General features: G+C 40.2%; 3 protein-coding genes across 3 annotated transcripts; all 3 read right to left on the bottom strand.

Annotated features, from left to right (window-relative positions):
• Positions 1–2,313: 2,313 nt before the first annotated feature.
• LOC136678153 (claudin-4-like) lies at positions 2,314–3,637 on the bottom strand. Its single transcript, XM_066656066.1, has one exon. The coding sequence runs from the start codon at positions 3,575–3,577 to the stop codon at positions 2,831–2,833; it is 747 nt and encodes a 248-aa protein (XP_066512163.1). The 5' UTR covers positions 3,578–3,637; the 3' UTR covers positions 2,314–2,830.
• A 1,117-nt stretch (positions 3,638–4,754) lies between these two features.
• Positions 4,755–6,833, bottom strand: LOC136678154 (claudin-4-like). Its single transcript, XM_066656067.1, has one exon. It carries the CDS (start codon positions 6,765–6,767, stop codon positions 6,129–6,131), a length of 639 nt encoding a protein of 212 aa, XP_066512164.1. The 5' UTR covers positions 6,768–6,833; the 3' UTR covers positions 4,755–6,128.
• A 924-nt stretch (positions 6,834–7,757) lies between these two features.
• Positions 7,758–9,409, bottom strand: LOC136678155 (claudin-4-like). Its single transcript, XM_066656068.1, has one exon. It carries the CDS (start codon positions 9,347–9,349, stop codon positions 8,726–8,728), a length of 624 nt encoding a protein of 207 aa, XP_066512165.1. The 5' UTR covers positions 9,350–9,409; the 3' UTR covers positions 7,758–8,725.
• Positions 9,410–15,623: the final 6,214 nt, after the last annotated feature.

The following is a 15,623-nucleotide window of genomic DNA, read 5'->3' as shown; positions in this document are numbered from 1 at the left end:
AAGTTGTTGTTTATTATCAACAATATAATAAAAGTCTAGGAGTGTTCCTTAGATAAGTAAGGATCTTAGGGTCATGTTTAGTGTGAGGTAAATATTAGATATAGATAATGATTATTGCTTCTTTATATATGGAGGATTTAAATAATACAGTGCTATTTTTAAATTGATAGTCACATTATTAGTATTATTATTATATACAAGTAAAATATTCCTCCGATTCAACAAATGAAATCCCTTTTGAGCCGAAGTGAACTGTAAACTATAGAAACTAAAGCAGCATTTTCCTCCCCAATATAAAACTGTATGTTTATCCACTTATTTATCGTCTACTGTTAGCTAGTTTTTATAATGATTGCAGTAAAAATAAACAGAAAAATAGTAAAAATAGATGTGCATTCCCAATAAACAACATGATTATTAATACAAAAGGTGTAGCTCCAAAACCTTTGAACATACTGCATCTATCAAAACAGGTGTTGACGTTTGTCTGACTTTATTTCTGTCTCTCTTTTTGGATCATTTGGGTTTAAACAATAAACAGCTAATGCTACAAAGTCAGTGGCATGACCCAGTCACAGAGGAGCAGCGCTAATGTTGTAGAATGAAAGCAAACACAGAGAAAGCCTCAGTGACTAATTATGAAACTGAAGGAAAATATTTCTTTACATGCTAATGTACTCACATATACAGAGAATTACAGCTTTAAAATGCTCAGGAAAGTACAAATACATCACTATTTTACTGTAGGACATGTACTTTGTTAGATGGAGTGGCTACTCAAAAGTGTCCATAGGTGTGTGTGAGTGTGCAAAGGACTGGTGCCCCTTCCGGAGTGTGTCACACCGCGACCCTGAACTGGATAAGCGATTATAGACGGTGAATAAATGAGTCAACTAATGTACTTGAGGAAATCTACCTAACAATAACAGGTTAGCATCATGCTACCTGCCCATACTTGTTAGCTACAGCCTCATAGCTCCAGCGTATTTAATTATAGGTGTTCATCTTTATCCCTTTAATAGACTGAAACTGTGTCACTTACTGATATTTTTAAGGAGCCGTTGGAGGTGATAAGTGTTTCAATGAACTTGAAACCAAATATGTAAATGCTGTTGAGAGGTAGTAGCCAATTTGAATGTCAAGCTCGCATAATTCTCTTCCTTACAGAAATACAAACACAAGTCACCGAAAGTAACCTATACTATATGATCATAATGTGAACACAAATAATCAGAAAGCCCATTACACATATTAATAGGAGGGAAGTTAATCCACATTTTTGTATATACTGAAAAAAAAAATACAATAAATGTTCACACATATTATTCTACTGTTTTTCTCCACTGATACCCTACATATCAGAAGACATTTTGACCATAAACAAGGTTTTTGAAAGAAAGCAGGGATTAGAAATGTAATAAACTTCACTAACTTTAGAAATTCATTATGAGGAGTCTTTATAGAAATGAGAGGAAAAGGTAAATTGATGAATTTATGAAACAGTTCAAAATAACACTATCAAATGTCTGATTGAATGTAGAAAGGGTGTGTTTAAACAGATGAAACGTCTATTTTAAGCACTATGACTGGGCTAGATTTGAGTCAGCGTTCTTATATTTCTTGACAAAACAATATTATATTTGTATATAATGTTCGAGTCACATTTTGTTACATTAGGTCCTTCCTATTAGGTCTTTTTATGTAGATTACTTACAATCCTGGCTCTTTATTCTCAGATTTATAACCTAGTTACATATTAATTATACAAGTTACTTGTTATTGAAAGAAGAATAAGGCTAGAATGTCAAATGTTTCCAACCAGATTTAGGTGCATTTGATAACCATCTTGGAATGTTGGTTTCTCTTGTGTGAATTAAATACGTAATTGAGGAGGTGTAGTTTCAGTCCCAGACATAAAAGCACAGAGGAAATTGAAATTGGAGTTTGTTATAAACCAGATAAAAACAAACATGAGTTTAGCATGGTCCAAAATAGCTGATTATTCCTATGACTCACTATAAAGTGCACTGTTATAGTTTTCCAAACATTGCAGAATACTGTGGATATCCACTCTGTGCTAAGGAACATAGGTTGTACACTGTTTATTGTGGTGTATTGTGGGAATGTTTTCACTGAAACTTGAAAATCTAATTTTCACACACATGGCAGAACCCCAATCTAGTGCACTAAAGAGTGAACAGAACACGGTTTCAGACACAGGAACTGGAATGTCCTCAAACACACTGGATTATGGGTTATATTTTAGAAAGCTTAGTTAAAGCGATAAAAAAAGTAACACAGTGTGAGAATGCTGTTCTTTATTGGCACTCAGAGAGAGTACAACTTTCCTATCATGTACATACCCTTTCCTTTCAATGAGAAGAACCAGCATAGTTACAACTTCTTGTACAAGTCAATATACAAGCTTTTTATATTTTCAGGAGAAGGAACAAACAACACGTTATTCATTTTTCAATTGTTCCTTTTTGTAGGGATCCATTTGCATTCTGCACAAAACTGTTCTTAAATCATATAGAAAAAGAAAGAACTACCAAAATATAGGTTAGATTTTAGTCTGAAGACTACAACACTTTTATGAACATAAATCATTTAATAAAATCTTTTCATCTGTGCATAAATTTACAAACATTATACAGGCGTTCACACATTGTACAGTCATCATAATCAAATGTAATATTCATGATATAAATCACAGTTCATTAAGGTCTACAAACAATTTACACGGCCAGCAATTGATAAACACCAACAACAGCTGAACTCGACTCCTGTACAGATGTCTAAAACAATAGTTGCATGTTATTCAAGTGGTTTATTGACGATATCCTGAAACAGCTGAGTATGCCGGAGCTGCATATGGCTTGTTTGGGATGTAAGTTCCTGATCCTGTGTAGGCAACACTGGGCGCATATGTTTTTACAGGCATATACACCCCTGAGGGTCCAACCACAGGCACTTGGTAGGGGTACATTCTTGGGTTGTTGTATATGTCATCCCTTGGTGGACAAGAAGTGCACAAGATGATCCCTCCGAGAAGGAGAAGAAAAGAAGTGCCCCAGCCAATGTATATGCAGCCACCGATCTCCCTCTTGTCTGTGGCGGGAGTTAGAGGGTTGAAGTAGTCAGTGATGGTGTAGGCAGCAGACCAGCTGACAGGGATCAGGCAGATGATCGCAGCTATGATACAGAGGATCCCACCGCAGATGACCAATTTGGCCATAGCTGATTCATTTTTGAGGCAGCTGCTGCAACGACCACCGATGAAGGTCAGCAGCACACCCGCGAAGCAGACCACTATGGCGATTACAATGAGGGCGCGGGCAGCCTGCAGGTCCTGGGTCAAGACCAAGATGGACGACTGGATCTTACACTGCATCTGCCCTGTGCTCTGCATGACACAGTTCATCCATAATCCATCCCACACAATCTGACCAGTGACGATGTTGGCACCAATGTAGTAGGTTACTCGCCACAATGGTAACCCACATGTCAGGCACACACCGATAAAGCCGATGAAGCAGATGGTCTGACCTGAGACCTCCTTCGCTATCCGGCCCATCCTGGAGCTGGAGCAGGAGCTAGAATCGAGAGCGGACAGCAGCTGTTACAGAGTCTCCTGTCACTGCCTCTTCTGAGAGACGAGCAGGAAGTGTGAGCCTGTTAGAGGAGGATTCTCAGAGGGACCAGGCTGGTACTTCCAGATTAGCAAGATTCCACAGTACAATCTCTACAGGCTTGAATAGACAACATGACTTAGAACAGGTTTGTACTTCCCTCAAACCTGCTTTGACTACGGCAAACACTGGAGCATATGCAAACAGTCACTGGCTCGAGGATATGGCTGTGTTTTGTTTTGAAAAAGTCGAACTCGGTTAACTTTAAAACAGCTGCTGTTTATTTACGTTGAAAATCTTATGACAAATGGACCAATAAAAAATGCCTTTCGTCTCTGAGGACACTTTACTTAAAAATCTGTCACAGTCTTGTTTTCAGTGCTGTAACATTTTGTTATGACCCTTGTATGACCACAGTGTGTAGTCTAGACTAATATATATAGAATAGATGACACATAGAAACCCATTCTACCATAGTTTAATGCTATAATTAATAGCTACTACCCGCATAGCATTTACAAACCGTGTTTAGTATCAAGCTGCTCATGACACTTGCTTTCAGCAACAGATGTAGAAAACTCTTATGCTTTCACAATAGATACAGAACCCAGAATTCCCCACAACCACCAAATGAATAAATAAATAAACAAACAGTGACCCACAGAACCATCTTCAGTCCATATACAAAAGACTTTCAACAACAAGGAAGTTTGCTGTCCAGGGCATGAATGGAGCAAACCAAGGGGAACTGTAGCCAAGGACAAACTCCTCAAATCTTAATAAGGATTTACCTTCATCCTAAAGTGGGACCCCATCCTCTTTAAAGATCCTATGTGTCTTTGGGAGGGAGGGGTCGCTCTAATCACTCCCTTAAACTTGTTTCAATGGTTTTCACATTTAACAGTGGAAAACCTTTCAGTTCTTTGTTCTGACTGTGATTTCTGGTTTCACTTTGTATTTTTGTTGCTTTTAAACCCTTTTATTTTCCTTTAATTTGTTCCTTTGATGGGAAAATGATTAAGTGAGGAGAGGACTGACCACTGCCCGAGACTGATATAAGAAGAAAGATAAAAGGATTACAAAGAATAACAAAGAAATTTGTGAATTTCTCAAAATCCATTTTATTTATTGTCTTAGATCAGTTTCCAAACGTATAAAAAGTCAAAAAGTTAATAAACTGTGAGCTCAGAATACAGATGACCAGCACAGCAATGTATATACAGAGCAGAGTCAGCATCCAAAAATGAGCATAGGAAAATGTAATAGTTTTTTAAATAATAAAGGGAAAAAAATAACCATCATCCTGTGATTAGTAATAAACATTATACAAACCACAACTTTCCAGAACTAAGCTTGTATCTCCAATTCTTTATTTAAAAAAACAGTCAGTTTCCTTCACGTTGTGTGATGACCTCATGATAAATGGACAAATATAAACACAGATGAACATTATTCATAAAAATGAAAATAGGGGCTTAAAAAAACACTGCATGAACCTTATCCTGAGAAGGTACCACTTTGGAGCTACGAGGAAGTGTCAGAGCTTTGTTAGTGCTATGCCATTATTCTCCAGGTCCAATTTTGAAAGTTTTGTCCCTTTATCTGAGAGGATTAGTCATTTAGGACACATTTATCATGAAATTTGTCGTCATGCATTTCTCAAACTGATGGCCGTGTGACATTCACCCACATCCCACAGTGCTGATCTCAACCCAGGTGGCTATTTTCTCCCATTAAACATCACTGCCAATCATTCCCAGCCAAGCTTCTTTCTCTTCCTCTGACTCTGGCAGCAGTCACAGTCTCAAAATACGGACTTAGTACATGTTAACGATTATTTGTTTTTGAATATCAGTTCATGTCTCAAAAATGATTTCCTTTATGAGAAAGGGACTGACTTTGTGTCTCAGGATAATTACTTAACTTCTCAAACCTTTGACCAAGTTGCTATAAAGATATTTTTCTTGCTGTGTCAAAATAATGACTGTGCGTCTCATGATAATGGTCAAAAAGTATCTTAATATTTAACTTATTTCAACATAATTCTGAACCACAAAATATTGGGAAACAAATTCATATTTTTTCAGAAATCACAATGTTATTTAAAAACTACTATATGGAAATACAAAACCTGTATTCCAAAAAATATGCCTTTATTTTAAAAATGTAAATGTTTGGAAGTCCATGTTTTGACATAAAATCCAAAGAACGTATTGATGTTTTTTTTCTCTCTTGTACCTGGTGTGAATAAACTACAGAAAATGATATGGAAGATGACCTCATGCTGAGTCAGTAAGGAGCATTATAATGTGCGCAGAGTTAAGCAGCAACAATTCAAATAATAAACAGCAGTTTCATGTTTTTTTACAGTTCCAATTCTTAAGTGTCTACAAACTTAACCCAAATTGATCTACACACAGTGAATCATGGAGGTAAAGAAGATTAAGCATTTTGGAAAGTCAAAGCAATGCAGATTTAGATTGGAATTTGTGTCTCTCAGACATATTCCCTGGAGGTGGTGGTGGTGGATCTGACCAGTGAGAACTTGGGGTTGTAGATTTGGAGCTTTTCTTTGGGAGGGCAGTTCCAGCAGAGCAGACCTCCACCCATCAAAAGCAGGCCGGCCGAAGCCCAGCCGATATAGAGGGACGTCCCCAGCTCTCGACGCTGAGACTCGACTATCAAGGGGTTGTAAAAGTCGGAGATGATGGTGTTGGCTGCCCACGAGACCGGGATCAGACACATCAAGCCAGCGATGATGAACAGAATCCCTGCGCTGATGCAAGCCCAGGCTTTGCTGTGCGGATCCCTGATACAGTTGGTGCACTTGCCCCCTGCGATGGCCGCAAAGAGCCCACAGGTCCCAAACAAAATGCAGAGGATTATCATGGCTCTGGCGGCCTGTAGGTCCGAACCCAGGGCCAGCACTGAGTCGTAGATCTTACATTGCATCTGTCCAGTGCTCTGGACCACGCAGGTCATCCAAATCCCCTCCCAGACAAACTGTGCTGTCACAATATTGGACCCGATAAAGGCGGTGACCCTCCACTGTGGAAGGCCGCAGGTGATCATGGCCCCAAGCCAGCCCATGATAGCCGCAATAGCACCAAGCATTTGAACTCCCTGGGACGCCATCCTCTTCTGCACGTTCCACACCAACAGCAAGGCCAAAGACTGTTTGGGGAAATATCCCCTGGTCACCAAAGCTGCACACTCAGCAGGGATATGGGTTTGAAAGCTTATAAGCAGCTTTCAGAAGGTGGGGTTTTAGCTCCTTCTAGTTTCTGCTACATGACACTGAGCCCACATACTTCTTAAGATAATTGTGTACAACACAAACATGGTGTCAGTGACCGTGGAGAGTGCTGACAAACAAAAAAATACAACACCTCAAGGTCAGCTCGGCTGTGTATGTCTTTCTTGGCTACTGTTCAAAAGTTAGTTGCTGTACAATGTTTAAATTAAACCTGCGTTTGTGTGGGTTTCTTCCCACAGTCTAAACACATATTTGGTGGCGTGAATGTGTGAATTTCTCCACAGCTGTGAGTGTGTGAGCGAATGGGTGAGTGTGTGATGTTCTGTAATGGACTGGCACACCTGTTGATGTGTTCCTGCTTACACCCAGGGATGAACCCATCCCTGATCAGGATGAAAAGCTTATAGAAGAGGAAATAATAAATGAATGATCACAGGAAATGTGAATTCAAAACTATTTTAAAATCTAAAAAAAAATGTATTTATATTTACAGACATTCTGACAGCAGCAGGTAACTTCAGGCTGGAGCTTAATGAGAAAACATGAGCCGAAATTTGGCTTTGCTCCAGTATCAACAGTTTCAACAGTAGGGGGCAGAAGTGATGTTAGAATTCAGAGTATTTGTGCACAACCGAATGTCCTTTTCCATAATGGCTGCAGGTTATAGTGATCTGAATTCACTCGCTTAATGCTGGGGTGTTTCTGCAAACCTTTGGAGAAATATTGTAGACATTGTCTTCACTAAAGTGGGGGTATGGCTCTTTTCTAAATGTCAGAGGTCTTTCAAGTTTTCAGAACTTTAGTTACAAAGTTTTTAATCTCATTTCTCATAAAGATTTCAGGAATAAGACATCACTGAATGTGTTCCATGTTTATACGTGTTTATTTCACCTGAGATAAAAAACAAAGTTGCTCATAACAAAATTTAACGTTCAATATGAAATTTACTGAAATGCTAAACAAACATTTCTACTGAGAAAGTCTGCGTGAAGTTCTTCTTGGCACTCTGCACTTATTAAAATCACTGTAATGTTTTACTGTGAGTAAAAAAAACATGAGAAGCATTGAATATAACAGAAATACAGTGTAAAAATATGCTCAGAAACAAACCAACTCATGGCTAATATTAAACTTTAAACATGTATCAAATTATGTTTTCAAAGGTTATACCAAATAACACAACACATAATAAAACTGAGGATATATTACAGGAAAGTACAGATTAATATATCAGAACTGTCCAGAATTTCCTAGATCATTGTAAATTATGTAAAATCCTCCTGGAGCATTTCTATTGGTCATTTCATCATGAAATGTACACAGAAATAAAAGGGCAGCAGTATTTGATGGATGTAACAGTCATGAAATGTATCAGTGTAAATGTGAATGAACAAGTGCCACACCCAACACACCCTCAAACATGAAGCAGCTGCACAGCAAACAGTTAACACTGAAGAGAAAAGGCTCTGGGGTTTTGTTCATCAATATACACAGGGTAAATGTACTCTCTTACTCTCTTAATTAATCCTAAATAAGAGAGGCAGAGGAGGACAATAAAAAAGACTTGTTGTTCTGAATATATAATGGATTACATCAGTACTTAAAAACAACAAAGACCAAAATGAGTCCTAGACTGGATTTAACACAGTGCAGTGAGTGAAATACTGAACACAACCATTAGACCTGCCACTACCTCTGCGTTGTGTGTGTCAGTATCTAATGGTATGTATCATGCATTGTGTAATTCATTAATAATGGTATGTCTTTGCTATATCGCCTACCCCTACCCCAGTAGTCAGTACTTTACTTATTCTGAGAGCACCGAACCCCAGTCCGTTCACACATAACCCTTAGACCCTGCGGACTTGGGTGCTGAGTACTTGGCCGAGTAATTGTCCTTGGGTGGGCAGTTGCAGCAGAGCAAGCCTCCTCCGATGATCATGAGGGCGGCAGCGGCAAACCCGATGTACAGAGAAGCTCCAAACTCCATCTTCTGCGAGCTGACCACAACGGGGCTGTAAAAGTCCCGGATGATGGAGTTGGCCGTCCAGCAGACGGGGATGAGGCACATCAGGCCGGCGACAATGAAGACCACACCAGATGCAATGCCTATTTTGGACTTGGTGCTTTCGTCCTCCACACAGTTGGTGCACTTCCCACCAGCCAAGGACAGCATGATTCCCATGATGCCAACCAGAAGACAGATCACACACAAAGCCCTGGCCGCCTGGAGGTCAGAGCTGAGGGCCAGCATGGAGTCGTAGACTTTACACTGCATCTGCCCAGTGCTCTGGACCACACAGCTCATCCAGATCCCCTCCCAGGTGATCTGCGCCGTCACGATGTTGGACCCGACGAAAGCCGTGACCCTCCACATGGGAAGAGCGCACACCACGATAGCCAAGATCCAGCCAATGATGGCCATGGCTGTGCCGAGCATTTGCATTCCAGCCGATGCCATTCTTCCTCTTCTGACTCCTTAGTCCAAAAGATGATGAGACCGAAAAAAATATGTTGTGTTCTGTGCCGATACTGATGAGGGCTTAAAACGGGGGCCCTTTTATATGTCACATAAGGAGGGGCAAGATGAAGTGAGCACATCACATGAGCACCTTTGTCCCAACTTGCCCCTCTGTTCCTAACTGTCACAGCTTTTAAGGTTTCTTGTTTACTCACAAAACTGGTCTCTACATGAGTCACAGTTGGTTTAACTGCCCATAGTTTCCACCTAATACCTATTTTGGGACATATTTGTATTTGGGTGGCTGTACACAGAAACATTTATTCAGGTTTACTGGAGTGTAAAAATATGACCACATTTTTTTAACAGGAAAAAAAAAATATCTGCAGCAGAAACAGACAGAAGAGCAATTTTTTATAAAGCTAAGAATTACACGGGTTGTGAGACCTGAAAAGGTGTGTCTCAAAGCCCTCACCCTCAAGCAAACTTAGGTGGAAAGGTGTGTCCGTAGTGTGACGAAAATCTAAATTAACAGAGTTTTTGACATGAGAAGTTTCTAACTTTGAGATGAGTATAGTTTCTAACTCATGCTGTTCCAATAAATTGCAAATCCAATAACAGTGGTTATCTAAAATGTCATGCGAATCTAAACACCCCAAAACCAACCACAGGCGTCAGAAAAACTGTGGTTTTAAGATATGATCATAAGCTTAACTTGTACATAATCATTTCCTGTTATGTCTGTGATAAACTGCTATACACATTCTCAGTGATATTAATTTTAAACTACAAAATGTAGAGCATGATAATCCACTGTATGAGTGTTTGTCTAATCTTTGATTCAAAAATACAAAAGATATTGCTTCATCAGTAAATATAAGAACTTCTCTGTCCGTTACTCCAACACATTGCATTATATGACGCAGGTGAACACCTGTGTTCACAATGTACACACTGGGCAATAGCCAAATTGTCTAATTAATAACTGTATCTACATCTATTGGACATGTCTAAGTTTTTGGGCATGCAGCTTAACCTCATTACATTGTGCTTTAATTGCTCACAGTCTTTTCAGAAAGCCAGCAAAATCTCAGTTTCATTCTTGTACAGTGTATAAAAATGTATAAAATATAGTCACCTGAACTCTATCTATCTTCATCAGCCTCAGATAGAGGTGTATATTATATTTGTATAAGGGTACAGATATATTTATAGGACTACAACTAATTTAAAGCTAAGTAAACATGCTTGTGCAGAAAATCAAGTAGAGCCTAAACATACAGCTCCTCCCAAAGACAAAAAATGTATCTTTTATATCTAAAATACATTTTATCTTAAATATTATTCTGAATTACCATTAACACTGGTTTAAAGTTTCTCTTCACACAAACATTAGCAGATACCATAACTTTCTGACATCATCATACATCCCATTGTCCAAATCTTTCACTTAAACACACACTTTCCTATTAGTGAGACCTTCCTTCATATAATCAGTGACATACAGCACCATGAACCCCCCAAAACCCTCCACAAAATTTTACCAATGATATCATTGTTAACCCTTGCCACAACCACTCAGATTAAAGCATCAGAAAGTGTGCTGACCTTTTACAGGACGTCCAGAGGAAATAGAGAGGTGTTTCCAAAAGCCTCTGTAGCAGGATCTACAACAGTTAACAGTCCTTAATGCTTTAAGGGATGTTCTGAGCGTCTGCTGTGGGGGACATGGTAGTAGGGGGGCAAAAAAGTCAAAAACAAAAAGCTCACAGGTTCTAAGTTTTCCAGAAAGAGGGAAGGAGAGGGAGTGAGAGAGTAAGGGATACTGATTGTTTCATTAAAGAAAGAGAGCACTGTTCAGAAGCCAAAACCGCCTTTAGGACAATAAAGAGTCTTTTTCAGGAGGCAGCTCATTAAAATCTCCCTGGCTTGGGTTCGCTGGATAGAGTTCCTCATGCAGGGACACAGGGAAGGAATTTCCACAATTAAGGAGCCGAGGAAAGATGACCAGTGGAACGTCAACTGTTCACGGAGCCGAAACGTGAGATACTCACGTCTCATAGCAATTATGGTGCACATTAAAGCTATTGTTTGGCTAGTAATCTCGTTCCCAGTATCAACCCCCTCATTCGATCAGTCAAGATGTGGCGATGATGAGGCTAATGTAGCTAACAAGTACTGGAAGCTTATCCCAAACCAATTAGCATGATGCTAAGTGCATGCACCCACTTGGCATCTGCTTGGTACTAACTGCTGGTTCCTATCACCACCACTGTCAAGGAAGTCTGTAATGCTGTAAAATAAACACTAAACCTCTAAATACGAGGAATGACTAGTTCATATAAAAGTATATATGATTTCACAAAATTAGTGGAATTAAATTTTAAGCAAATGCAAATATATTTGCAAAAATATTAAGAAATATTGTATATAAACCACAAAGTGTGTGAAATTGTCTACAGGATTGAGTGTGTGTTGGTGAGTGTGTGAAACTATCCACAAGTGTAACTGGATGAGTGTGTGAAACTCTCCACAGGTGTGAGTAACTGGGTGAGTGTGTGAAATTGTCCACAGGTGTGAGTGACTGGGTGAGTGTGTGAAACTCTCCACAGTTGTGAGTAATTGGGTGAGTGTGTGAAATTGTCCACAGGTGTGAGTAATTGGGTAAGTGTGTGAAATTGTCCACAGGTGTGAGTGACTGGGTGAGTGTGTGAAACTCTCCACAGGTGTGAGTAATTGGGTGAGTGTGTGAAATTGTCCACAGGTGTGAGTGACTGGGTGAGTGTGTGAAATTGTCCACAGGTGTGAGTAATTGGGTGAGTGTGTGAAATTGTCCACAGGTGTGAGTGACTCAGTGAGTGTGTGAAATTGTCCACAGGTGTGAGTGACTGGGTGAGTGTGTGAAACTCTCCACAGGTGTGAGTAAATGGGTGAGTGTGTGAAATTGTCCACAGGTGTGAGTGACTGAGTGAGTGTGTGAAATTGTCCACAGGTGTGAGTAATTGGGTGAGTGTGTGAAATTGTCCACAGGTGTGAGTGACTCAGTGAGTGTGTGAAATTGTCCACAGGTGTGAGTAATTGGGTGAGTGTGTGAAATTGTCCACAGGTGTGAGTAACTGGGTGAGTGTGTGAAATTGTCCACAGGTGTGAGTAATTGGGTGAGTGTGTTAAATTTTCCACAGGTGTGAGTAACTGGGTGAGTGTGTGAAATTGTCCACAGGTGTGAGTGACTCAGTGAGTGTGTGAAATTGTCAACAGGTGTGAGTGACTGGGTGAAATTGTCCACAGGTGTGAGTAATTGGGTGAGTGTGTTAAATTTTCCACAGGTGTGAGTAAATGGGTGAGTGTGTGAAATCGTCCACAGGTGTGAGTAATTGGGTGAGTGTGTGAAATTGTCCACAGGTGTGAGTGACTCAGTGAGTGTGTGAAATTGTCCACAGGTGTGAGTGACTGGGTGAGTGTGTGAAATTGTCAACAGGTGTGAGTGACTGGGTGAGTGTGTAAAATTGTCCACAGGTGTGAGTGACTGAGTGAGTGTGTGAAATTTTCCACAGGTGTGAGTGACTGGGTGAGTGTGTGAAATTGTCCACAGGTGTGAGTGACTCGGTGAGTGTGTGAAATTGTCCACAGGTGTGAGTGACTGGGTGAAATTGTCCACAGGTGAGAATGTGTGAGTGACTGGGTGAGTGTGTGAAATTGTCCACAGGTTTGAGTGACTGGGTGAGTGTGCGAAATTGTCCACAGGTGTGAGTTACTGGGTGAGTGTGTGAAATTATCCACAGGTGTGAGTGACTGGGTGAGTGTGTGAAATCGTCCACAGGTGTGAGTTACTGGGTGAGTGTGTGAAATTATCCACAGGTGTGAGTGACTGGGTGAGTGTGTGAAATCGTCCACAGGTGTGAGTTACTGGGTGAGTGTGTGAAATTATCCACAGGTTTGAGTGACTGGGTGAGTGTGTGAAATCGTCCACAGGTGTGAGTTACTGGGTGAGTGTGTGAAATTATCCACAGGTGTGAGTGACTGGGTGAGTGTGTGAAATTGTCCACAGGTGTGAGTGACTGGGTGAGTGTGTGAAATCGTCCACAGTTGTGAGTAATTGGGTGAGTGTGTGAAATTGTCCACAGGTGTGAGTGACTGGGTGAGTGTGTGAAATTGTCCACAGGTGTGAGTAATTGGGTGAGTGTGTGAAATTGTCCACAGGTGTGAGTGACTGGGTGAGTGTGTGAAATTGTCCACAGGTGTGAGTAACTGGGTGAGTGTGTGAAATTGTCCACAGGTGTGAGTGACTGGGTGAGTGTGTGAAATTGTCCACAGGTGTGAGTAATTGGGTGAGTGTGTGAAATTGTCCACAGGTGTGAGTAACTGGGTGAGTCTGTGAAATTGTCCACAGGTGTGAGTGACTCAGTGAGTGTGTGAAATTGTCCACAGGTGTGAGTGACTGGGTGAGTGTGTGAAACTCTCCACAGGTGTGAGTAATTGGGTGAGTGTGTGAAATTGTCCACAGGTGTGAGTGACTGAGTGAGTGTGTGAAATTGTCCACAGGTGTGAGTGACTGGGTGAGTGTGTGAAACTCTCCACAGGTGTGAGTAATTGGGTGAGTGTGTGAAATTGTCCACAGGTGTGAGTGACTGAGTGAGTGTGTGAAATTGTCCACAGGTGTGAGTGACTGAGTGAGTGTGTGAAATTGTCCACAGGTGTGAGTGAATGGGTGAGTGTGTGAAATTGTCCACAGGTGTGAGTGACTGGGTGAATGCTCTGTGATGGTCTGGTTCCCTTTTTCTGCCTTGTGCCCAATGATTGAAAGTGTAGCACAAGGGCCCCTGATCACCATAATTTGCCAAAGGGTTCAAATCAGTAAGGTACATTTTTATAAGAAAATTAATATATTTACCATATATAACCATTGATAAAACAATCTAAAACACTCTGACACTGTGCTCTACTGATGTGTTATGATATGATATGATTACGTAAGCCTCATTGAAAATGCCTCATCAAGCATGTTGAGACAACCTAATTCAAATAAGCCAGAACTGGATGGTTTACTTCTAAATGGAAATGTTGGTGGGAAATTCTTATTGACAGAAAGAAAACATGCGGAGACATGTACAGAACCCATGCAATAACACACAATTTTAGTGGGCCATAACTAAACAAAGCCATTAAGAGTGCACTGATATAAATGCTCCATTCTAGAGAGATGTAACCTTTATTTGTTCACAGTGCTGGTGATAGGAACCAGACATCTGAAACCGCTACATTGCTAAACTATTCTGAAGGTAGTTGGAACTGGACCAGTGTCTTCTATCAGAGAACGCCCACAGGGAGAGCCTGACTCACTATTAACATGCAAATGATAGACTTTTCATATCTCAACCGCTGAATTCATTTACACCTTAAAAACTCTTGTCTCTGGAATTAAGGGAATTGTAATATGTTTGTAATTGTGATGCAATTAATGTAAGACACACATTATATGGATTGGTGCAGAGCAAGAACACACTCTCCCAGTCACTCATAAACACAGCAGAAAACTTACACCTGTGGGCAATTTCTCACCCAGTCACTCATAAATTTGGACAATTTCTCACACTCACTCACACAACTCCCCACACTCACCCACACCTGTGGACAACGTCACACATATACAAAAAAATAAATATGCAGATTGAATCAGTTACAATTCAGGTTAATTTCTAAATGAAGTGTATAGCACTGATCAATGTTAAATTATGAATAACTGAAATGTCTGCAATAAATCTATGAATACAAATGTCTGCTATAAATCTTTCTCCATCTACTACAGATTATTCAGTAGCAGCTAAGACCTAAACATTTCCACCATGACTTGCCAAAGTAAAGTGATCATGACTCTGACTCTGATCAACTTGAACCAATTTAAAAATAAAGGTAAACATATATTAAGGAAGACCCCTCTCCTAACATGTGTTCTGAGTCCCAGGTTCTCCAGTGACCTTTTCTCCAGTGTGTTTGCTCCTGGCTATCACTCATTAATGAAAAGACACCAGCCGAAATAAAGACACGCAGAGCAGGTTCCTACTCCCACACTTTGTAAACACACATCCACCACTCATTTGCACAAGTCAGAACATGTCCTAACTCCAGAACCTCTCCTGCACCTGTTACCGTGCTGAAACATGGCCAAGACACTACAGTAACATACTTCAAACAAACTGTCTGTGTCTATGCCATTGTGTTATGTTAAAGTTAATACCAAGGAAGAAGGTCAATTGAAAAGAAATAAAAGAGTTTT

The sequence above is a fragment of the Hoplias malabaricus genome, chromosome Y (genome assembly GCF_029633855.1).
Source record: "Hoplias malabaricus isolate fHopMal1 chromosome Y, fHopMal1.hap1, whole genome shotgun sequence".
NCBI classification, from domain to species: domain Eukaryota; kingdom Metazoa; phylum Chordata; class Actinopteri; order Characiformes; family Erythrinidae; genus Hoplias; species Hoplias malabaricus.
This window is presented reverse-complemented; position numbering and strand designations above follow the sequence as displayed.